The sequence below is a fragment of the Peromyscus leucopus genome, chromosome 17 (assembly GCF_004664715.2).
Source record: "Peromyscus leucopus breed LL Stock chromosome 17, UCI_PerLeu_2.1, whole genome shotgun sequence".
NCBI classification, from domain to species: domain Eukaryota; kingdom Metazoa; phylum Chordata; class Mammalia; order Rodentia; family Cricetidae; genus Peromyscus; species Peromyscus leucopus.
The window spans coordinates 4,686,624-4,711,426 of NC_051077.1; the positions used below are offsets into that span (position 1 = coordinate 4,686,624).

At 46.8% G+C, this 24,803-nt stretch overlaps 1 protein-coding gene across 5 annotated transcripts in view; it reads left to right on the top strand.

Moving 5' to 3' along the window:
* Positions 1 to 24,803, top strand: part of Dlgap2 (DLG associated protein 2) — a 742,630-nt gene that overhangs the window by 581,001 nt on the left and 136,826 nt on the right. For all 5 annotated transcript variants that reach the window (XM_028881224.2, XM_028881221.2, XM_028881222.2 and 2 more), the window contains one exon: positions 19,746 to 19,811. In XM_028881224.2, coding sequence (XP_028737057.1) covers positions 19,746 to 19,811 — 66 coding nt within the window. The remainder of the gene's footprint in view (positions 1 to 19,745; positions 19,812 to 24,803) is intronic.

Genomic DNA, 24,803 nt, shown 5'->3' on the forward strand with positions numbered 1-24,803 from the left:
GTACTCTACACCTTGTTTGGAGACGGGGTTCCTCGCTGTCTTGAAATTTACCATATATGCCAGTCTGAGAGCCCTAGAGACTCTCTCTCCCCAGTGCTGGGATTACAAGCCAGGGACCAGCATAACTGGCACTTTTACGTGGATTCTTGGGATTGAACTGGAATCCTCATTCACAAAGGCAAGCACTTTACTGACCTGTCTCTCCAGCACTCTGGTTTGCCTTTTTCTTTTCTTTTGTTCTTTTGAGACAAGGTCCGGCTATATAGCCTTTGCTGGTCTAGAACTCACTTTGTAGATTAGGCTAGCCTTGAGCCTATAGAGATCTGGCTGTCTCTATATCCCATGCTTCTGCCTTTTAAACCAAGATTTCCTTCCATCTCATAAGCCTCTGTCCCATACCCCTCTGCCCCCACCTTGTGGCTCTGCTCAAGAGAACTTCCTCTAGCAATTCCTATCTCTGAGGAAGCTTACTCTTTGGTGGACATTCTGTCCCAAAAACACTTCTTCAATATGTACCTGCCATTGGCGACACTATGGCTTTTAGAGCATCTGTCCAGAGTGGCATCTGAGTTCTCCCGAGTCACCTGTCTGTGGCAGTGACAAGCAGCAGTCTTCTTCCATCCACTCAAGGGGCTTCAGATCGGAAGCAGCTAACTGACATCTAGTTCCTTGTGGTTAAGCGTAAGGACCAATGTGGGTTCACAGGTTCAGAGCCCATATGAAATTAGATGATATGGCCGCAGTGATTTTAAAGATGGGAAAGAGTAAATACTGCCAAACAAAATGCTCACCCGCGCCTGTGGAATAAACCTGGGTTGTGTCAAGCTTGCTGGAGTCCTCAGTCCTCACTAGCAGGGCAGGCTGGTCAGACAAGCACGTGGATCAGGGTTCCAGGAGACATCTCTGCCGTTGGTTCTGGGGGTTCCCCTGGGCGTTTACCCACTGTGCTCTTTCTAATCTTTCAGGTAAACTTTAGGCTCCAACCATGTTGTTTCTCTGAAGCTCAGATTTACTGTAATCAACCTGATTGAACCCGTCAGTTGAAATCGCAGAGTCCATTTGGATGTGTTCTGAGTGGATGGTAACTCACATGGGGATGGTTATGGTATTTGGGAAGGAGACTCTTTCAGGCTGACAGTGTCTCCGGCCCAGCTCTAAGTGAAACCCTCACGTGTTGTTCTGCAGAATGGTACAAATTTGCAAGCTGTGGCCTAGGCATTTGGGGTTAGAAGTTTGGCTCCTTGGGCCCGAAAGGCTGTTCCCTTGATCCATCCTCTGCTCTGAACCCCAACACTCTAGTTTTACATTTGTGTGGTAAGAGCCATTCTGTCCGCTCTTCCCAGTGAGTATCAGTTTCAGGCCAGGGCTCTAGGTGCTGTCTGCACATTCCTGTCCTTCCTCCCTGAGGACTGCTATCCCGGGGGACATTTGTGCCTCTGGGAGGGCAAGGGCCTGCCAAATGCACATGCAGCGTGGTGTGGAGGAATGGCATATTTGCCTGGCAGTCTGGAAGATTCCTGCCGGCTTCCCCGGCTCATTACAGTGATTGCTCTCTTCACTAGGCCCCACTGCTCACCACTCTCCTTCCTCGGGGCCACTGTTACTGTGTCTCTCTCTCCATGATGATATCGTGGCTGAGGTAGCCTTCGTGGACAAAGCCTATGTCCTTTTGCCTGGAAATTCAGGAGGACTTCATCAAGGCGGGGCTGATGTCTCTGCTTAATCTCTAGTGACATTTGTTCAGTACATGGTGAATGGAAGGAGGGTGCAAGACATGGGGCAGGTATAATAGGGACAGGGTAGAGTTCAGGAGAAGAGGGTGTGTATGCACCAGGAATGAGCAGGTCCCAGCATGGCATGTGCATGTTTAGTCCCATGCAAGCCATAGAAAATAATCTCTGGGAAAACATTATTGCATTAGACTGTCTAAATAGAACCAGAGGATCTAGAGCAGACAGGCTCTGTAGTAGCACAAAGGGACTGAACTGAAGAAGATGAGCACTGTTCAGACCACAGAGCCCAAAGGATCCAGGAGGATTTTCTCAGTGACCTTTGAAGGAAAGAGACCACAGGTCTCAGAGCCAATCAAATTCAAGATGAAATCCATTGCAAAACCAAAGGGGCTTCCTAAACCAATGTCAGCATCAGGTCACACAGAGAAAGACAGGTAGCGTCAGAAACAGCAGAATGTGGATGGCTTCTGCTGGGGACTGACTTCTTAGTGTGAAAATGGCTTTTGTGTGTTTATACCTGAGGAAGTTTTTCCTGAAGAGCCGGCAGGGTTGACTTACAAGGTGCTAAAATACAGTGTTTGCTAATGAGCTGGAAATGGAGATATGAAAGTTGGGCCCATCCCTCAAGGCAGATGGATAGATAGTGCCTGCTTGATACAGGAAGAAACTCACCAAGAGCAGAAAAGTATGTGCTGCCTTTTCTTTTGATATTTGAAACAGTTGGCAGTGGAATTCTCTGTTTCCTTCTGATTCATCGCTAGATTCTGTCTCCCATAATATCCCTGTTGTCAAACCTCGGTTAGCTGAGTGGCAAAGAAAACATTTGATTTCAAGGCAGCCAGCCTTCTCCCTGGATCTCATCAGTGGCTTCCTGTGGTCCATGCTGGCTCTTAATTTTTTGGTGTCTGCACTTTGCAATAAAGTAATATGAATAGCAAGCAGAATTTTAGCGTGGAAACCTTTCTTCGGATAGAAGTTTTGAACGCTATAATTATTTGTCCCAGTAAGATTTATTGTAAAATATCTCAGTTGCTAATCTAAATTGAGTTATGCTAGCGTGACTTTAATTTCCTTAAGAGCTTTGTTCCTGCTCTGACTGTTTTACATATATTAATGTTCACAAGCAGTCTATACGATAGGTACAGTGATCCCACCAGGATATGAGAAGAGCGTGGAGGGCTGATCTCAGCAGATGACGGCAGGGACTGTACCCCTAACCATGGTGTCACCTTTGATGACACAGAGGCTGTCTGTAGCTTTTTTCCCCCCATCTCTTCAAAAATGAATTTGCCTGTGTTTCCTTGAAAGTTGGAGAGAATGGATGATGGGGACATCTGGGGACTGACATGACTCATCTTCGTTGCACAAGATCATGTTTTTTACATAGCAGCCACTGTGCAAAGAATGTATACACACATTTTGCATTAAAACAACAGTTCACACCAAGAAAGAAAATAGTTTTCAAGCAAATATGCAAAAAGAAAACAGTTCATTTACTGATCCATTAAATCATTTATAAATAATTTGTCAAGCAGAGTTCACATTAACGAGACAGCAAGACGACAGAAATAAAGCGTAAGGGAAAGGTGCATTTCAAAGTCGCCAGAGTAAGGTTTACGATCTCCTTGCACGCTGATGTGCAGTGACATTGAACAAATGAGTCTGGCCACTGACCAATGCTGCGGCCTTGAGCCGAAATGGGAAAGATACTTCTGATCTGACCCAGTAAATAGGGCTTTTCTGAACAAATGTCAGGGGGAAAAGTGAGCAATGGAGGATGTTCTTCTGTTAGATGTTATTTTCGAAGATACTTAATTTTCAGACGATGCATGAAGCCACGTCTGACTCACTGGGTGCCCTGGAAACAACACTGCTTCCTGGGCCCACCGGGCTGGCCTCGTCTGTGACTCATGCAGATCATGACTTCTCAGGGCACAGATACCGGGGGCTGGGGGGGTTCCCCTGTGTCCCCAGGATCACTTTCGTCACCAGTGTCTCCCAACTCATGCACTTAGGAGTGTGTCCTTGTCCTCATACCCCACCAGGGCAGTCTTTCACTGAATACCCCTCACCACTGTGGCTTATTTGGCTCCAGACAGAGTACCAATGACAGACCAAGGAAATGACTCCACCCCTCTAGCTTAGTGTATTACTGAGTTCACTGGGGTTCCTTTCTCAAACGTGATCTGTATCACCCCAAATCCCACAGTAGCAAGGGCTCTGACTCACAAGTGCTGCGTGTCTGGAGTTCCCTACACAAGCTGCCCTCAGATCAGACAATCAGAGTACCCTCTTCTCATCAACTGTTACTATTTATATAACTCTGGGAAGGGACCTAGTGAATCCTGTAACTTTCAGGATATTCCTGTGCCTTGTAAGTTTTGTTTACTCCATGGGCCTTTCATCTTCTTATGAGCATCCCTCTCCCTTCCTCTAGGAAGTAATGTTTCAATTACAGGGAAATACACACTACCTCTCCAGTGTGGCTTGTCACACTCTGTGACCTGCCAAGAGATCAGCAAGGTCTTCAACAAGCACAGCTGCTTTATGAGACTCTGAAGGAAGTGTTTTCTGTTAGTCTAAAGCCCCCTGAGCAGCTAAAGGAGTCTGAGCTATATGGACATCCAGGACTTTGCAAGGGGGTCATCAGACCAGAGCTTTAAGAAATGTTTCTCTAGATATGCAAGATATGCAGATATACAAGGAAGACCAAAGCAGTGGTCCCCAAATGAACTGTGACAGTAACTGGAGCTGGCAAAGAAGGAAAGAAGGGAGGAGGGCGCTGTGCTATGCATCTGGGAGACCAGGAACATGTGGACAACAGTGAGCTAGCTCAGCCACAAGGATGACCTGCCAGTGGCTCTTTGTAGTATTACCCCTGTGTGAATGCCTGAGCCTCACGGAATAGCTCTCGTGATTCCAGAACTCAGCAGTTACAGCTCTAAAAAGAAACTTAGCCAAAGCTTATTCCAATACAAATATTAAGAGTGGGGTCTATGGATCCTCCTTGTGGAAGACAGTCTGTAAGGAAAAGGAACCTTGGAAACCTAGGGGATGGCGCTGCCAGGTAGTCACGAGGTTCCTCTGTGGAGCCATATTCCAGGGGTCATGATGGAAGCATCGATTGATAGGGCTTCAGAACAGCAATATAGAACTCAGAAGGGATGCCCTACGGTCTGGAACCACCAGGGTGAAACTGGTTGAGATGGGAGCCATGGGCTGGACCAGAACTTCAGGCCAAAATGGCCACATTACCCGGTAGGAAACACCCGTGCTCATAAACTGTTGTGGAAGATCTATGAACAATTCAGCCAACCTGAATCTCCCGTAACATTCATGGAGATGGTAGCAGGTCTTCTCGTGGCTTCTGCATGCCCATCTCCTTGAGTCCCTGGCTGTGTCCACACCTCTCCTGAGGGAATCAGATTAGTTCTCCTGCCAGCTCTCTGTACGTCGCTCTCAACTTCATTGTTGCCTTTTCTGCCGCCGCCCTGGAACAACATTGGCTGCTGTGGCAGTCGCATCAGATGTAATCTGACATTTTCATGAGAATGGACACACTGAGGGTGAAAAATCGGGCATTAACGCCAGGCATCTGCATGGCCTGTTTCACAGAGCTGGAGAGAATCATGTGGACGTTTAGAACCTTGCCTTGACAAGAAGGCTCAGAAACGAGCTTGGATTTTGAGATGCCTTAATGTGCTGCCCTGCCATTTTGCTGTGAAATTATTTCTGCATTCTTTCTTCTCATCTTGCCGGATAATTATAAGCTTTTAGTATAATTTAGATGAGGTTGATTAGCCAGGCCTGCTCTTGCTATAAACGAAGTTAATGAATTGCAGATTTTTTATATAGTTTTTCCACCTTAGAGGCAGGGCAGGACTTATCATTACTGAAATGCAGAAAATGTTTTGAAGAACGGTCATGCATATTCAGCATTCATGGAGAACCACTTGAGAGATGTAGCTGTGACCGCCATGTATGAACAAGAAGCAAAGACAACTAGCACGCGGTTATGCAATTTATTTAACAACATATACTCTCACGCTGGGGACAGTAAAATATGGAGGCGCCTGTAACCTCACATCTGCATGCTAAGATGGCAGTGTGGCAACCACACATGCTCCTTCCTCCGAACTCTTGAGCTCCAATGCAGGTATCTGACAGAGGGCAGGGGTCTGGAACACGGAGTTGCTTCATAGATGGAGGGCTGGGGGAAGCCCTCGGAGGGCACAGGCATCCCCACGAAGCCAATCAAGGCACAGTGAGTGTCTTCCTCATCTGCAGGCCACATACATGCCCATCTTCCAGGTTTCCCAAAGCCAAGGACATCCTGTCTTTTTGAGCTTTCACCCTGGCAGGGACTTCAGAAGTGATCGGCCCCTTGCGGACATTGTTTGGAGACATGTCTGCTAAATGCCCGCTGCTCTGCCAAGGTCCCTCGTGTGTTTTTTCCCTCAGTCCGAAACCTCTGACAGGAGTGATATTGTTGGGCTTTACAGATAAGGGCCAACTGAAGTGGAAGAGGCTTGGAAACTGCTTCAGCCCGGATGTGAGCAAGCCAAGCTGGCCAGTGCGGCAGATGGGAGCTGTGCCAGTCACGGGAACATGCAGTTAAGACACAGCAGTAGTGGGGCCAAGAAGTCTCTGGGGAAGGTGCAGAGCCACAGCTCCTGAAGGGACGGGGTCTCTGTGACTCAGCACTGTTGCCCAGGCTGCTTATAAAGTGTGTTGCTTTCAGATAATTCCAGAAGGCAGCTACATTAAAGAGGAGAGCGTTGCTGCCCACTCTGCACATTCAAGACAGTGGTTCTGGGCACCTGATTTCCTCGAGAGCAACTCAGGGTCATCTGGGGTGCTCTGTGACCCCTGAGTCAGAGGGGACCAGAGATGGAAACAGAGCTGTGCTTCTCTCTCGGGGCTCTGAGTAACATCTGAGAGGCTCGTGCCAAGTGGACCGAAACTGCCAGGGCTTTGCACTGGCAAAATCCTAAGATGCTGAAAGAGCCGAGATTGCCAGGGAAGCTGACCATGTGGACTCCGCTGTGAGAGTCACAAGGTGACATTAAAATATGTGCATGTCTGTGGCTGCCAAGCTCCCAGGCGCCTGCTGTGCTGCTGGGTTCTGCCTCTTAAGTGGTCTCTATTGTCCTTTGCCTTGATGTGGCCTTCAAGCATCGCCAACAAGGAGGAGGCAGAAACACACCAGGACCAGCAAACCACCCCAGCATGGAGCAGTTATTTTTTTTTGTGGGGGAGGGAGGTTGCATTTATGTCAAGAACTATAAAATTTGTTAAACCGAATCGATCCAGAAACCAAGGACTTTAAAAAATGAATTGCCATCTTGTTGCTCCTGCTGCGGCTCGTATTTATTTGGTTTCCTGCACTAAACCCAGTGTGTGATGTATTTAGAAAAAGAAGAATGATGGCCCGGGCATGATTTGTCAATGAGTAATAGGTAACCAGTTTCGTCTGTCACTTTTTAACAAATGTTATTCGTTTTATTAATATCCAAAGTGAAATAGGTGAATAACGGAGAGGCCCGGGGATATAGATCAAAATTCAGGGTTTCAGCTCAGTAGTACTGAAAGTGGCCATTTGCAAAGATTCAGGGCATGAAACAGCCACAAATCATTATTTCTGAAGTTGCTTTCTTTTAGAAAATGAGAGTGAACCAACAGTATTTTAGCTAGGAGATATTTTAATCTAGAGATTTAATATAATGAATCCTGTATGTCATTGCCTGAGTTTCTTCAAGTCTATGTAATGACTGAATGTATTTTAACTAGTGTTACTAAAGATGAGAGCTTATATTTAAAACTGCAATCACCACGTGAGGTCATCCCCTCTGCCAGGTGGCATGAAGGTCTGCTTGGGGCAGAATCACCTATGTGCATGCTATTGTGCTGTTTGACTGTGGCCTTGTGAGCCCCAGCTCAGGCCCAAGCTACACTCAGCCGGTTGTGGTGGCACACGCCAGTAGGTTTGCTGAAGGAGACAGAGGCAGGAGGATCCCGAGTTTGAGCCAGCCTAGGAGGCTTGGGAGAAGCTTTGGCCCGGACTGAACCACAAACAGTGGTGGAACCATGGAAGCAGTGGCTACTGCTCCACGTTGCCAGCTCCTTCTCATCATGTTGGTGACTGCGGTGATGCTGCTACCTGGGACGAAGGGTTTACTGCTGCTGGTTCAGAGAAGAATTGCCAGGACCATTGTGTTACAAGAAGGCATCGGCAAAGGTCAGTTTGGAAAAGTTTGGCAAGACAAATGGTGGGGAGAAATTGTTGTGAAGATTTTCTGTTCTAGGGAAGAATGTTCATGGTTCCGAGAGACAGACATTTATCAGACTGTGATTGCTCCAAACCACAGAGGAGGCACAAAAAAAAAAAAAAAAAAAAAAAAAAATCTGCATGGAACCATGACCACACCTAACAGCAACTTTGAAATCTTCAAAAAGATGACAGGATCCTACAATGATGATTCCACAAGGACTATGATAAAGCCATTAAGCCGATTAACACCATGGAAAAATCGACTTTGGACTACAAACTGGTCAGGACAATTTCGAGAGGACTAGCTGAGATGATACAGCCTGACAGACTACTCAAACAAGGACTTGAAACAAGCCCTGAACTTTCCTACTATGCAGAGACTGGACAAACGATACAGGACTTGATGATTAACCCCAAAATTTTCTTTTCAAGATTCCCTAAAGATATCTTCACCCCTAGAAAGCAAAAAGAAAAAGAGAATATAGATATGAGATAGATCATCGAATCTACTCTGAGAAAAAAGATAAAGAAATAATAAGATAAATAGGTAGATCATTGAATCTACACTGAAGAAAAAGGGGAAGATATAAAAATAACAAAAGGTAGACTACTGAATCTATTATGAAAAGAAAAAAGAGAGAATATGGATATGATAAGATAAAAAGGGAGATTATGGAATCTACTTTTAAAAAGGAACTACTTGTTTTAAATAAGATAAGTAATGAAAATTTTTGGTCTGAGTTTATCAGATGTTACTTGACTGGACATTGTTAATATATATAATGGAGTTTTTTATCTGAATCTGTCAAATGTAAATGGACTAGACATCATTAATGTAATTTTTGGCTGTATATATTGTATATACTTATTGGATAGTTTTTCTTGTATTAGTTATAAGCTTTCTTTAATTTTAGACAAAAAGAGAGGAAATGTGGTGGTATTGTGTATTCTAATAAACTTATCTGGGGTCAGAGAACAGAGAGCCACTAGATACAAAGGCTAGAAAATGGTGGTACTCACACCTTTAATCCTAGCATTCCAGAGATAGAAATCCCTCTGGATCTCTGTGAGTTCAAGGCCACACTGGAAATAGCCAAGCATGGTGACACACGCCTTTAATCCCAGAAAGCCAGCCTTTAATCCCAAGGAGTGGTGGTAGAAAACAGAAAGATATATAAGGCGTGAGGACGAGAAACTAGAAGATTTTGGCTGGTTCAGCTTTTGGCTGGTTAAGCATGTAGCTGGTTAAGCTTCAGGCTTTCCAGCAGCAATTCAGCTGAGACCCATTCCGGATGAGGACTCAGAGGCCTCCAGTCTGAGGAGACAAGACCAGGTGAGGATCCGGTGAGGTGAGATAGCTGTGGCTTGTCCTGTCTCTCTGATCTACCAGCATGGACCCCGATAACTTGCCTCGGGTTTGATTTTATTAATAAGAACTTTTAAGATTCATGCTACAGCTCAGCTAGTAACTCCCTGCATAGCATACATGAGTCCCTGGGTTCAATTCCCAGCACCATATTAACCAGGCATGGTGAGCCATGATGATCATCAGAATTTCAAAGTTATGCTCAGCTACATAGTGGGTTTGGAGTGTGCCTGGACTACATGAGATCTTTTTATAAAAGAAAGAAAGGAAGAAAGAAAAAGAAAGAAAGAAAGAAGGAAGGAAGGAAGGAAGGAAGGAAGGAAGGAAGAAAGAAAGAAAGAAAGAAAGAAAGAAAGAAAGAAAGAAAGAAAGAAAGAAAGAAAGAAAGAAAGAGCATATGTATAGTATTTCAAATTAAGGGTTCAAGTGTGTTCAAATGTTAATGTTGCTGGTTTTCCTGTCAAAAGCTTGAAATTTTCTTTTCAGAAAGCATGTCATGGGAGGGAGAGATAGTTTGGCTGTTAAAGGTTATGGCATGGCTCACAATCAAAACTTCAAGAAATCATGTTATGTAATTGTCTTAGTGGGGTTTCTGTGAAGAGACACCATGCCCATGACTCATATAAAGGAAAACATTTAATTGGGGTGGCTTACAGGTTCAGAGGTTCAGTCCATTATCATCATGGCAGGGCATGGTGGCATGCAGGCAGACATGATTCTGGAGAAGGAGCTGAGTGTTCTACATCTTGATCTGCAGATAGTAGGAGTCTGTGTTCCACACTGGGTGTAGCTTGAGCATAGGAGACCTCAAAATCCCCACAATGACACACTTCCTCCAACAAAGTCAATGCCTACTCCAAAAAGGCCACACCTCCTAATAGTGCCACTCTCTATGGGGTCCATTTTCTTTCAAACCACCACATTCCACTCCCTGGCCCCCAAAGGCTTGTAGCCATAGCATAATGCAAAAATGCATTCAATCTAACTTCAGAAGTCCCAATAGTCTAAAACAGTCTCAAACTTATTTAAAAGTCTAAAGTCCAAAGTCTCTTCTGAGATTCGTGAAATCTGCTAACTGTAATCCCCTATAAAAATCAAAATCAAAAAGAAGATCATATGCTTCCAACATATATGGCACAGGATATACATTACCATTTCAAAACATAGGGAAATGAGGATAGTGAGGAAATATGGACCTAAGTAAGACCAAAAACCAGACAGGCAAACTCCAAACTCTGCATCTCCATGTCTGATGTCAAAATGCTCTTCAGATCTTCAACTTCTTTCAGCTTTGTTGACTGCAATACACTTCCTTCTCTCTTCCACTCCCTGTTAGCAGCTCCCCTCAGCAAGTGTCCCATGGCTCTGGCATCTCCAACATCTTGGGATCTCTAAGGCAACCAAGGCTTCAAGTTCACAGCTTCATGCAATGGGCTGTCTGAGCATCCATGCAGGGACACCCCTGACACATGCCTGGCCTCATTGGTTTTTCTTAGTCATGGAGGAAGGTTCCATAACCCCTTTCTTCTATCCTTGACTCTAAAGCCAGAACCACATGGCTGAAGCTGCCAAGTTCTGCTGCTTTCTGGGGCTGGAACATGCCCCCTCATTCAATTACATCTTCACCAGCTTTCTGTTTCCAGTGGTTTCCTTCACTGTCTAAGCTTGGCTGTCCTGAAACGCGTTCTGTAGACCAGGCTGGCCTCAAACTCATAGATCTGCCAGCCTCTACCTTCCAGTGCTTAGATTAAAGATGTATGCCACCGTACCTGGCTCTGAGCTTTTCTTTAATTCATTTTCACGAGTTGGAAGCTTGGCTGGGTGGGGTCTTGCCCTGAGATCACCACTTCCTTTATTCCACTTTTAATCTGTTTTTCTCCTTGAACACAGGACTTAGTTCTGTTCCACTTCCTGGTACCCTTCTTGTCCTCAATCTCTACATTTTGTAACTTCCCATGCTCAGCTTGCTCCTTTTCTTTACAGATCTTTATAAGTATGAACATTAGTAACCATACCACAGAGTCTATACTAGGCTGTTTTATACACTGCCAATGGAATTAATCCAAATTTCTTCACTTTAGCCTCAGGAAGACTCTTCTGACAAGGGTAAAAGACATTCTTGACCAAAATATCACAAGAGCAATCTCTAGGCAACATACTAAAATTCTCTAAACCTCTGAAACCTCTTGAGCCAGCTCCCCACCCCTGCCACAGTTCAAATCCCACTCAGCACCAATGTCTGCCATGCCCCTATGAGTATGGCCCATTAAGTCCCACTTAAAGCATTCAACTGCTTTTCTAATTCAAACTCCCAAAGTCCAAATTCCTCCAAATAAAAGCATGGTCAGGCCTATCACAGCAATATCTCAGTCCCTGGTACCAACTTCTGTCCTAGACACTGTCCTATTGCTATGAAGAGACACCATGACCATAACAACACTTAAAAAGGAAAACATTTAATTGGGGCTGGCATACAGTTTCAGAGGTTTATTTCATGACCATCATGGTAGAACATGGTGGTATGCAGGCAGACACGGTGCTGGAGAAGGAGCTGAGAGTTCTACATCTTGATCTGCAGGCAGCAGAAATCTGTGTTCCACACTATGGGTAGCTTGAGCATATGAGACCTCAAAGCCCACCCCCACAATGACACACTTCCTCCAACAAGGCCACACCTACTCCAACAAAGCCACACCCTCTTAATAGTGCCACTCCCTGTGGGGGTCATTTTCTTTCAAACCACCATAGTAATAAAGAAAATGAGCGTGTGGTAGCTTTTCTGCAAAGTGTTGCAGAGAGGGTCTGGACTGAATTAGAGAGCTCAGACTTCCATCCAGCTTCAGGTTACTGCTACAACATGCTCAGGGAAGGGGTGCTCTAGAGAAAGTGAAGCCTATGTGGATGGCTAGTGACTCTCAGCCCTGAACACTCAGCTTCTTCTCTGTGGCCATTAAAGGAATTTCCCAGGCCCTCCTCCATGCAAGCAGGAAGAGCCAGACAACATTCAGCCACTGATGGTGATGGACTCCCAGTTACATTCATCTCATACTATATGGGGTATTCATACTTATTCCGAAACTCATCCTGGTCCCCTGAAATGTGATATATCTGAGGTCTTGTACATTGTCCAGTAGCCTTCCTAGGACCTTATTCTAGCTAGATTTATGTCCCCCTTGACACAAGTTGAATTATTTTGGAAGAGGGAACCTCAATTGAGAAAATGTTCCCACCAGATTGGCCTGAGGGCAGACCTATGGCACATTTTCTTGATGAATGATTGATATGGGAGGGCCTAGGTCACTTTGGGTGGTGCCACCCTTGGGCTAATCATCCTGGGTTCTCTAAGAAAGCAGGCTGAGCAAGTCATGAGGAGCAAGCCAGTAAGTAATGTGACCTCTGCTTCAGATCCTGCCACCAGGTTCCTGCTCTGCTTGAGTTCTTGCCCTGACTTCCTTCAGTGATGGACTGTGATCAAGACCTGTAAGCTAAAATAATTTCTGTCCCCCTCAAGGTGCATTTGGTCGTGGTGTTTTTTATCACAGAAATAGAAATCCTGGCTAAGGCAGACCTGCTAATGTGAATGATGTTAGGCCCACTCCTGACTCAGACAAGGACCATGTTCAGTTTCAGTACCCCTCACTCTGGTCCCTGAGATTGTCACATGGCATCATCCGGAACAGCAGTGACTCCATTTAAACAGCCGTGCTTCCCAAATTTGTGAAATGACCTTTGCTCTGGCTGTGAACCTGTGTTTTATACCCAAACATGATAGGCATGTCTTCAAAGCATCTTTGATGTAAAACCCTATTAAATACTGAGGTAGTGCAAAGAACTTAACACTTCATGTATTTGGAACTTGGATGTAAAACATGTTATATAAAATATAATTAATGTCACTTTTCAAGTGAATAGTGTTCAAGTTTAACTGAAGACACATAATCTCTTCTTGAAGCCTTCAGACATTTAAATAACAAAGTCTGCCTTTTTAACATCAGCTTCTCTCTCTCTCTCTCTCTCTCTCTCTCTCTCTCTCTCTCTCTCTCTCTCTCCCTCTCCCTCTCCCTCTCCCTCTCTCTCTCTCTCTCTCTCTCTCTCTCTCTCTCTCTCTCTCTCTCTCTCTCTCTCTCTCTCTCTCCTGCCCAGAGAAATTCAAAATTAAGTGTGTGTTGCTTTTAGTTGGAGCTTTTTTATAAGCCTGTTTGAAGGCACAGTCAGGTCAGGCTACCCGAACTAGACCCACCCACCCTCAAAGCTGGGAAACCAGACCAGAGGCAACCCTCCCATGTGTGGGTTGGAATGCTGGCATTCAGCTGTCAGTGCTGAATGCCACCTGCCGTGCGAGAGAGCCTCTCCTTGTCATCTTCAGCCAAGTGGAGTGGCCTCATCAGGGCCTTTGAGTTTTCCTCTTAGCCTGATTCAAGTGACATTGAACTCCTGGTAAAGATTCTGCAGACTTCAGGGCAGCTTCAGCTGAGACTCAATCTTCAGTCCAAAATAGAATGATGAGCCCTCTGTGTTGTCAAAAAAAAATTAAAAGAAAATAAAAGGCCCTGGTTCTTCTCATGGAGGCAGAGGCCGGCTGCAGCCTGGCGGTGCAGCTGTGGCTGGAATGCGAGAGGAAACCAGCATTAAGACTCATCAGCGTCATTGTACTAGCTGAGCCGAGATGAAGCCTTCATTTAAGCAACCTCCAAATGCTATCATTAGCAAATTGGCCAAAATGTAGACTTGAGTGTGCTGTCTTCAGAGGAAACTTTTCAGAGAACACAGAGAAACTAGTCTGTGGAACAAGGTGAAAGAGTCAGCAAACTGAGTGTGAACAGCTCCCTGCAAGCTTGGTAATGGCCATGGCCCATGTGGCTCACCCAGAGCAGGATGCCCCGGCTGGTAGGGGCTTAACGGCCCCGTCCCCAGAACCATACAATGCACCCAGATGAGAGTTTCATGAACATAGGCAAGGATACAGGCAGATATGCCAGGAGGCATACGTAGTTACAGATCCCCAACCTGTAATGTCACTTCTCTTGTAGAGAACCCTACACAGCACATGAGAGATCTGAAATGAAAAGAGATATGTGAGGTAACCACGGGCGGAGACATGGGAACGGCTCAAAGAGCCATGTCACGCATGTGTGTTTGCATGGTTCACGGGTAGAATTCTGACCTCAGCCTGACCCTCTTCTCCCATCTCTGCCTTACAAGGAAATAGAAGATGAGATTCCTCAGAAAAAGCCACAACAAAGTCCTCAGCAGGCAGAGAATGTGCCAGACTGAAGGATGTGGTAGGCTGTGCCAGTCAGGCATCAAGGTGCCGAGCAGGCCCGAGGCTACAGTAGAGGTCTGGGGCTCAGAAGCTTCACCACAGCAGCAAAGGCACCTCTCCTCCCTCCCGCCTTAGAGCCCTGAAGAAGCTCAAACACCGGCAGTACGCAGTTTACAGAACCATCCTCCAGGAAAGGGAGGGCGATACAACTGAGTCAGGGACAGGGCCCACCCAGCCTTGAGTGATGCAGCCAGTCAGGTTTGGACACTTCAGTTTAGCAGCAGAAGTTCTGAATCTTAGTACCAGTGTGAACGAAGATGGACACTGGACCAAAAATATATCATGCAGCAATTAAATGAAGTGCCTACCCTCTAGAAACAAAGAGAAGCCAAGAGCCTTCAGTGACTCTGCCCTGTCCCCTGGCTGGCATGCCCTCTCCTATAGCTTTCTCTGCCCTCTACCTGGGTTGGCTTATCACCTTGACCTGAGCCGACTCTGCCCTCCACCTGGACGTTATAGCTCCTCCCCCTTGAGTTGACTCTGCTCGGGTCAACTCCACACTCTCCCTGAATTTGCTCTATTCTCACTGGATTGATCTCACCCTTTTCTGGGTTGACTCCATCATGTTTCTAGGTTGACCCCACCCTCATCATTGACAGTGGCTGGTGCCATGCAGCCCGGGGGTCAGCAGAGAAGTGGTGGAGCCAGAGGACAGGAAGAGTGATGGATGTCCCAAGCCACTTGGTTTCTTACCTCGGTTTTTTAAGAGCACTGCTAATAATGTCTCTTCTTTCTTCTGGCTCTTCACAGATCCTACGGTAATGTATATAGTATATATAGGATGGTCTATAAGACTTTGACCCTTTAAGATAGTTCCTCATGTTGTGGTGACCCCCGACCAGAAAATTATTTTCGTTGCTACTTCATGACTGTAGTTTTGCTACTGTTATGACTTATAATGTAAATACCTGTATTTTCTATGGTCTTTCCAATGGTCTTTGGTGACCCCTGTGAAAGGGTCATTTGACCCCCAAAGGGTTTGAGACTCACGGGTTAAGAACCACTAGTGCAGACCCCACACACAGATGACACCACAGGAAAGCGTAATGGAGGCTGGATCTGGACCCAGAGGCCATGCTTCATGGTAGCTTGTCAGCTCTGTGCCGCGGGGAACCATGAGGTCTCTGTTCTCCATCTGCAGGAGAGGTGATGACTCCCGGTGTGACTGAGTGACCAGACAGTAAAATGAGGCAGCAGGGGCATCTGTAAATAGTGGCTGTTCAGGTCACTCTTCTCTACCGACTCTCCAAGGCAAGGCCTCACCAGAGGCCACATACCAAGGAGCAGACAGTGGCGCTTGTGTTAGGCGGCTTCCGTGCCCATGGAAGCCTCTGGGTACAGGAGATGCTGCCTGTACCAGGCTGAGAGACAGCTGGCACAGGGACCGCAGCACAGGCCTCTGTCACCCAGGCTTAGCCCATAGCTCTGGTCACGGGTTCTATGCTGGTCCCTGTACAGTGGCCATCCTGATATATGCAGTGCTAGTGTCCAAGATGAATACCGTGACTCACAACTCGGACATCTCAGATGTCCCATGATGCATAGGCATCACATACGGTGCCTGTGGCCTCCACATGTGAGTGGATAGTCTTGTTGGACACCTCATCCCGTGAAAAGTGAAAGCAAGCTCGGCGTGCTCCTACAGCGCCAGATGGAGCCGCATCCTGTTAGATGTGGTCTTCACTCGTGTCAGAGCTGTGTGAGAACCTTGAGAACTTAGTGATGCAGGAGAGCCTTTGCCTGTAACTTCCAATGGGCTTCAGAGAACTGAGAAAACACACCTGTGTCTTGTATCCAAAGGAAGGAGAAAATGTGCGACATGTTCAGAGAGGGAAGAAGTTGAAACTGTGCCCCCAGTCTGGAGGATGGCATCACCTGTCTGTTGTCACACGGATGCTCTGGAAACACCTTGTCCACAGCTCCTTCCTGCTGCAGCATCTGGGAGAAGCACTTTTCCCGGAGTTGGAGGGTTGAACGTTGGCAGAGGGACTGTGACAGAACTTTAGAAAGGCCTGTTCCCACACAGAAGGGACTCAGACAGTCTCGGGTTGCACTCTTCCAAGCACAGCCAGCATGGAGTTCCAGTGTGAAAGAAAAATAAGTTATAAAGTAAACTTCGCCAGAAAACATTACAAGGGAGCAATGTGAAGAGAGAAAACTCAAAGAGCCAGGATGGTGACGTGTCCTCAGTGTGGACCGATGCTCATTAGATTCGGTCTAATGGATGAGCGAGTGGCTTTTGGAACCTTCAGTAGGGAACACGTTCCTATTTTTGTTAAGAATGTGGTAGAAAATTGAGCACGGTGTCAGATATGGGCACTATTAATTTTAATAGCACTGATTAATCCCACACACAGTCTCCCTGTCTAAGATCTATTGGCCTTGAACATGGGAAGATGAGGAGGCTGGGTCAAGGAGGCTTGCAATCACCCAGATTCGGAATGCGTGAGAGCCCGGCTAATGGCACCATTGTTCTCCTGCCTGGCCACCGCTTGTCTCTTAGATTGTATGGCTCACCTTTTGTGTTAAAGTTGGAGTGAAGCAGTTTCCTTTAATAAGTATAAAGACAGAGGGGAGGAGAGAGAGAGGGACAGAGACAGAGACACAGAGAACAGAGAGAGAGAAACAGAGAGAGAGAGGTGCTGATCAGTCAGTGTTTGCAGTCTTTTAGCCCGTAAAGGGACAGATATGGGACCCCTGATATAATTAGAATGGCCATTTGACTTGGCAATGCTTTGCGTCCTTCCTGTCTCAGTCATCCATCCCACCCCTCACCTATTGTTACCCACTGTACAGACCGTGGAACTGTAGGGAGGGGAAAGACAAGGACCTTTGTCTTATCTGTGGCCTTCCATTAGAGCAGGACATTTGCCTGCACAGATCAGGACTTGGAGTAAGAATGTGGTAGAAATAAAACCTGGCCTGAAAATCTAATGCCTGGTTGGACATGGAAGGGCCATCATATATCATATCTACACCAAGGTAAGCTTTGTTAGCTATGAGGTGACACCAGACACGAAGACCTTCTGTATGCTCACCTTCCACCAGTGGCCTTAGATGAACCACATACCAAGACTTCCTGTTATCATAGTCTGAACAACAAGGGCCAAGGGAAATTATACAGTCAGTCCTGTGCCAAAAATTCAGAGCTGGTGGTAAAACTCACCTGCCCACCCTCCTTGGGGTATTGTTCTCTGAGTAAACAGTGGCTTTCCGCCTTGAGGGCTGTGAGCTGTGACACCAGCGCCATGGTGTGCTCAGTGTGCAGGCTGTTGTCCTTTCCATACGCTCTCTCTGTCTGTTTTCTTGGCGTTGTTGTTATCTAAGCATTCAACAATGCAACGTTAGCTCACATCCAAATCGGCCTTGTTAAAACTCTTACTTTGCATATGCATGTGTGTTTAAAATGGGGGAATGTGTGAGATCGGAGTCTGTGGGTCTGTCGCAGAGTTCCTTCTGGCTTTGAGATAATGCTCTGTAGGAGTTGTCTCCAAGGAGACTGTCCTCGGTTAGCACTGGCTACGGTGCTGGGTCTGGGTTGCTAGTCCTTAGTGGGGTCTCAGGACCCACCGTCTCCCTAGTAGGCATGTCTACCTGCTAGTAGGGAAACATGGGAAAGTATGTAGAAAGCACTGTTGGCCAGGCAGAAGGGCTACATAGATGGCTACAAAGTTGCAATGAACTGTTTTAATGAAACACTGAACCTGAATCCAATGGTGGTTACTGTATACCTTTATTTTCTCAGTGTCAGGAGAACCCATTAAATGACACTTGACTTCATCTTTATGTGAGGACACTCTAGCATCTTCCATGACAAACCTGCCTCTTTCTTCCTAGTTCTTTCTATGAAGTAACAAGTGGTGATGAGCTGACTCAGGGTAATGATAGTGAAGTATGTAAATCCAATCATGAGACACTCATATGGATTCTGTTCACACTATAACATGATTGGTGGTGTTCAATGCCAGAAGAGGTGTATATTCAGATTCAGAGCCTCCCCACCAATGTTGGAAGCCCTCCATGAATGCACAAATACTAGAGTCTAAAAATGCAATTTTATATTTTTAAATGTATGCCAGAATCTGTGTATACACGATGCTATAATTTTGATACACACCCATGGGTATAGAAACAATTATATGTGTGCAATGTGGTGCAGGAGATCCTCTGTCTGAGCTGCATCTCCATGTTCAGATGAGCACTGCATATTGCCAATCACATATCAATGCAGGGCAGCCAGACACTGAACTCAGCACATGTGGGTGCATGGCAGCTCCTGAAACCAGACCCTAGAGTCCTGTGCAGAGATGGAGGTGGGGTGCAGACACCCAGTGCAGCTCCCTGGGGACAGATTGGATATGAACAAACATCCATTCACCTTCCCGCCCAGTATCCCCATATTTGCAGGGTAGAGAGCTGACATGACCCTGGTGTCATGACCATGTGGTAGCCCATGCTAATGCAGCAGCATCTCTGCTGCACCAGATAGAGAAAGCCACTAAGAGTGAGCATAGGAGCCCAGGCTAGCCTTTCACAAAAGGAGATATTGATTTGCTAGCCAAACCCACCCAGAATGAACTTACAGGACACATTGCAGCAGCCACTGCAGACTTTGAACGTGGAAGAATGGCATGCATACAACTGCAATCACTAGAGTGGGGGGTTCTCTTTGGGGATGACTCAGACTCCTTAGGATGTGACCAATCCAAGGAAACCAGACCAGCAATGCTCAGGACATCTCAACAGTCTATACCGGTGCTAACAAGATACACCCGAAGTTATATGAGGAAGCTGAGGTGTGTTTGCAAAAGCTGTCTGTGCAGGGACCTCAAAGAGGAACGGGGCACAAGTGCGATCTCGGGGCTGTTACAGAAAGTGACAGTCGCTCTGAGGTTGTTAGTGCAGAACACTGAGCTCTGAGCACGAATATTAGAAGAAACAGAAAAGTGTCTCTGTGCGTGAACCACAGTGACTGTCAAGGGTCTCAGGCATGGAGAATGGCTGCAACTTCAGCGGAACAATAGTAAGCATGTCTTCGCTTGTGTCTTGCAGAGGAAGAAGGAGGAGACTTGGCCCAGCCGGGCCTCAGCTTCCCGGGACCAGCAGAAGAAGACATAGGTAGAGTAAATCGGATGGTGGGGGTTTGGGGGTTGCAATGACTGCCCAGAATCCTGCTCACTATCACACCCCATCACTGGGAAACTCACGCTAAACTTGTTAAGCACATTGGGCCTGGGAGATGGTACCAGTGGGAAGCAAGAAGCCATGCTGATGTGTTTCAATAGTAAACAACTTGTGAGTCCCTTATGAGAAAGGGGATCCCGGGGTCCTCGTGTTGATAGGTTAAAGACTTAAGAATGCAGAGGCTACATGGAGGAAAAAACCCTCCTCTGACTCTGGGCTGGAACCTGCCTTCCTTTGCTCTAAGGAAGCGAGCAGTTTCCACTCTTCCCTGGAAGAAGTTGATGCCCTTGGGCCAGCACAACGCAGGCTGAGGCAGATGCCGGCTCATCGGGTCCCTTCTCTCCTGGAGAACAAGAGTGACTGTTGGCCCCTCCTCCCCAAGTGCTCAGGTCAGCCCCATGTGGGAATACCATTTGATGTCACTCCAGGCACAAGGGGCTGGTGCCACTTTGGGTGGTTGGCTTGTCAATTGATCGGGAGTTCGCCTTCCACTCATCAGGGCAGCCACCACGGTCAGAGATGCAGAAAGTTGAGTAACTCCAACATCAAACATCAGTCAGAGACCCCCTGTGTGGCTCCGGGCTCTGTCCTACTTCATATTCTGTGTGTTGACCTGCAGGGCCAGGTGCTCCCTGAATGACTCCAGACCATTAGACTACACAGGTACGTCGTGGAGTCAGCCCCGACTTGTTTGTTTGTGGAGACAGAGTTTCATACTTCAGCCCAGGCGTGTAACATTCCTACCACAAGCTCCTGAGAGCTGGGGTTTACAGATTTGAGCCATCACACCCCATCTCAGCAAACCTTTCCATAGGGATTTTTCTTAGTTTTCTTCGGACCACCACATGTGAGGACTGTGTGGCTTGTCTGTTGACATAAAGGAATACTGGATACTCAGGGGACCCACTTTGCATGAACTGAGGTGTATTTTAAAGAAAGCCTTGCCCCGTCCACATTCCAAAACAGCTTGCTTTTTAGCTTAAACTTATAGAGTGGATGTATAGGTCTGCAACAGAATGGGAACTCATGGTAGTAGGGGGCTCTAGAGCCCACCAGAAGAACATCACATACACGGTTTTTCTCATTGAGACCGGAAATGGCCATTGCAGCAGCAATTCCCCATTTTCCCTGTGACAGATAAAACAAGTGGGAATTTTCCCCCAAGGGCCAGTTTTCCAGGCAGCAGGAGCTTGTGGTTTGGCGCATTGGTCTCCAGGGACAGGTATGGATGAAGAACACCAAGATCCCCAGCCTCTGTACAGGAATCTAGCTAGAGTGTGGCTCTCAGGAAAGCCAGGAGCCAGTGTTTGCCTAGGCTGAGGAGGATTGGCTTATCCCAGAATCACAGAGAGAAATGCTGAGGCCTGAAGCTGGGGTTGTTATCACGTGCGGAGAGTGTGGCACAGGTTGGCTGCTGGAGATGAAGCACTTCATGATGCCAGAGGCGGAACAGGGTTGACCACGCCCATTAATTCCATTGTTGTTGTAGAGTTTTGGGCATGATACACTCACAGTATGCAACTGCCACCCCTGTGTGTCTACGGAGCTTACCACTTGTCCCCAACTGAAACTGTGTCCCCATTCAGCAGCCCCAGGACCCACAATCCCTATTTTCTGTGTCTATGGATGTGCCTACACTCGAGAACTTTACTGTGTGGGGTCACACTGTGTTGGTCTTTAAGAGACTGGCTTGTTTCACTCAGCATAATGTCTTCAAGATTATTCTGTGGTAACATGTGGCAGGATTTCATATTTAGAGCCGAGTAATATCCATCCCACAGTGTCTGGACTGCATTGTGCTCCTCTGCTCATCCATCAAGAGCCATTTTATTGTCTCAATAGTTGAGCTGCTGTGCACAGAACTACATGAGCACAGTGTGCCAGGGTCTCTCCTCCTCTGCTCCCATCTCATGTATCTACATGATAAACCTAAGCTCGATGTCCTCAGGCCCCACCCTTCTGATCAGGGATAGAGTGCCACTGGTCATTGTGAGGATGCGAAGGAGCAAAAGGAACAAAGAAGCAGGGGTGGGGGGTGGGGGGTGGCGATTGCTGATTTCCACCTTCTCCCAGGGTTCCTGTTTGAAGTGGGGTAGAGGGCGGGTGGGGGGGATGTCACAGATTTAGGAAAAGCACAAGTGGGCTTTCTGGGGGTCTGGAGGAGGGGAGTAAGCTTGTGCCTGTGCAACAGGCCCCGAGGAGAAGCAGATGTTCAGGGAGCCCTGTCTGAACCCCAGATCTCAGCCCCCCCCTTCAGGTCCCATGTGTGTTGGTTAGGGTTTTTATCAACTTGCCAGAAGAAGTTAGTTATTTGGGAAGAAGAAGCTCAGTTGGGGAAATTCCTCCCGCAGATTGTCTGTGGGCACGTCTGTAGGGCATCTTCATTAATGCATCTTCATTAATGACTGATGTGCAAGTGTCTCCTCAGGCTGGGGGTCCTGGGTTGTAGATGATGGCAGTCTGAGCAAGTCATTCTCCTCAAGCCGGTGAACAGAATTCCTCTGTGGCTTCTTCAGTTCTTGCCTCTAGGTTCCTGAAGCTAGAGTTTTCCTGCCTTGCCCACAGTCAGGACAAATCTTTGTCATCCGCCAGTCCCACAGCCGCTCAGACCCAACCAAGTAAACACAGAGACTTATATTGCTTGAAACTGTATGTCCGTGGCAGGCTTCTTGCTAACTGTTCTTATATCTTAAATTAATCCATTTCCATAAATCTATACCTTGCCACGTAGCTTGTGGCTTACCGGCATCTTCACATGCTGCTTGTCATGATGGCGGCTCGCAGTGACTCCCTCCGCCTTCCTGTTCTTTCTTTTCTCCTCTCTGTTAGTCCCATCTATACTTCCTGCCTAGCCACTGGCCAATCAGTATTTTATTTATTGACCAATCAAAGTAATTTGACATACAGACCATCCCACAGCAGGTTCCTGCTTCAATTCCTGTCCTGATAGGCTTCTATGGTAGACTGTGTTGTGGAAGTCTAAGCCAAATAAAACTTTTTCTTCCCAAGTGGCTTTAGGTCATGGTGCTCTATCACAATAATAGAAACCTAACTATGGCAGAAATTGGTCCTACATGCATGGGATATTGCTGTGACCAACCTGACCATGTTTTTCAGAGGATTTTGTGAATGGACTTTGGTACTTTAAGCTAGAAAAGATATTGAGTGTTCAAAGCTTGTCTTACTTTGGGTTTTTATTGCTGTGAAGAGACAGCATGACCATGGCAACCCTTATAAAGGAAACATTTAATTGAGGGTGGCTCACTTACAATTTCAGTCCATTATGATCATGAAGGGGAGCATGGCAGCCAGCAGGCAGATGTGGTGCTGGAGCTGAGAGTGCTACATCCTTCAGGCAACAGGAAGTCGACTGACTGTCACACTGAGAGAAGCTTGAGAAAGAGACCTCAAAGCCCGCCTCCACAGTGACACACTTCCTCCAACAAGGCCACACCTCCTAATAGTGCCACTCCTTTTGGGTGCCATTTTCTTTCAAACCACCACAGAGCTTAATAGGTTGTTGTGGGAACTTAGAATGTAATGTAGAAGTAGTACAGACAATGGAGGCCTGGCTTAAGAAGTTTCAGAGAAAAGTTTGAGAGGCCCTATGGGGCTGTTAAAATATTTTCGATTAAGAATCTGTGGTTCATGGATTCTAGATATAAAATAAAGAACAATCAGACTACAACCCATAGAACCATAGAGGCTATATATATAGCATGGAGGTCCCTAGGACGACTGTGGCTTATAATAAATTTCGGTTTTACTCAATTATTGAAAAAAAATAGCCAAATGGATGGAAACACATGAACTATGAACCAAAGGCTGAGGGGCCCCCAGCTGGATCAGGCCCTCTGAATAGGTGAGACAGTTGATTGGCTCCATCAGTTTGGGAGGCAACTAGGCAGTGGGACCAAGTCCTGTGCTCATTGCATGAGTTGGCTGTTTGAAACCTGGAGCTTGTGCAGGGACGCTTGGCTCAGTCTGGGAGGAGGGTACTGGACCTGCCTGGACTGAGTCTACCAGGTTGATCACAGTCCTCGGGGGAGGACTTGTCCTAGAGGAGGTGGGAATGGAGGGTAGGCTGGGGATAAGGGGAGGGGGTGGGAGGGGGGAGAATAGGGGAACCCGTGGCTGATATGTAGAACTGAATGGTATTGTAAAATAATATATAGATAGATAGATAGATAGATAGATAGATAGATAGATAGATAGATAGATAGATAGATAGATAGATTCTGTGGTTCAGCTGGGCAGTGGCGGCGTATGCCTTTAATCCCAGCATTCAGGAGGCAGAGGCAGGTGGATCTCTGTGAGTTTGAGGCCAGCCTGGTCTACAGAGCGAGTTCCAGGATGGACTCCAAAAGCTACACAGAGAAACCCTGTCTCAGGAAAAAAAGGGGGAGAGGGATCTGTGGTTCTGGTCAGCTGGGGCTGCAGAATTGGCTGTGATTAACAAGAGTTCATAATCATTAAAATGAAACCTCTGGTTTCCTGGGACAATTGATACTGGTCAGTGGGGGCTAAGCTGTGATTAAGAAGAGACCAGCATCACTGAGGTGAAATCTTCTGGAGAGTGTTTCCTCAAAGTCAGCCCACAGAAGCTGTGGTCCCGAGGTGGCCAGGAATGTACAACATATCGGCAGCCCAACTTGGTGATGTGTGAGAGTTACTCAGGTACTGCTGGTCTTGAAGGCGTGGCAGGGTCATGGAGAGCCACTGGCGCTTGGCATTAGTGGCAAGAGGCCACGGGGAAAGGTGCAGCCTTGCAGTAGAAGACCCAGCATTGAAGGGGTCATGGAGAGAAGTTGAGGCTTGGCACCACGTGTCAGGGTCAGTCTCTGAAGAGAGTTCAGGAGAGGCTGCTGGTGAGGGTGCAAGCCAGTGGCGGTGGAGACCCCAGCATTTGGAGATGCCAGTGCCAGG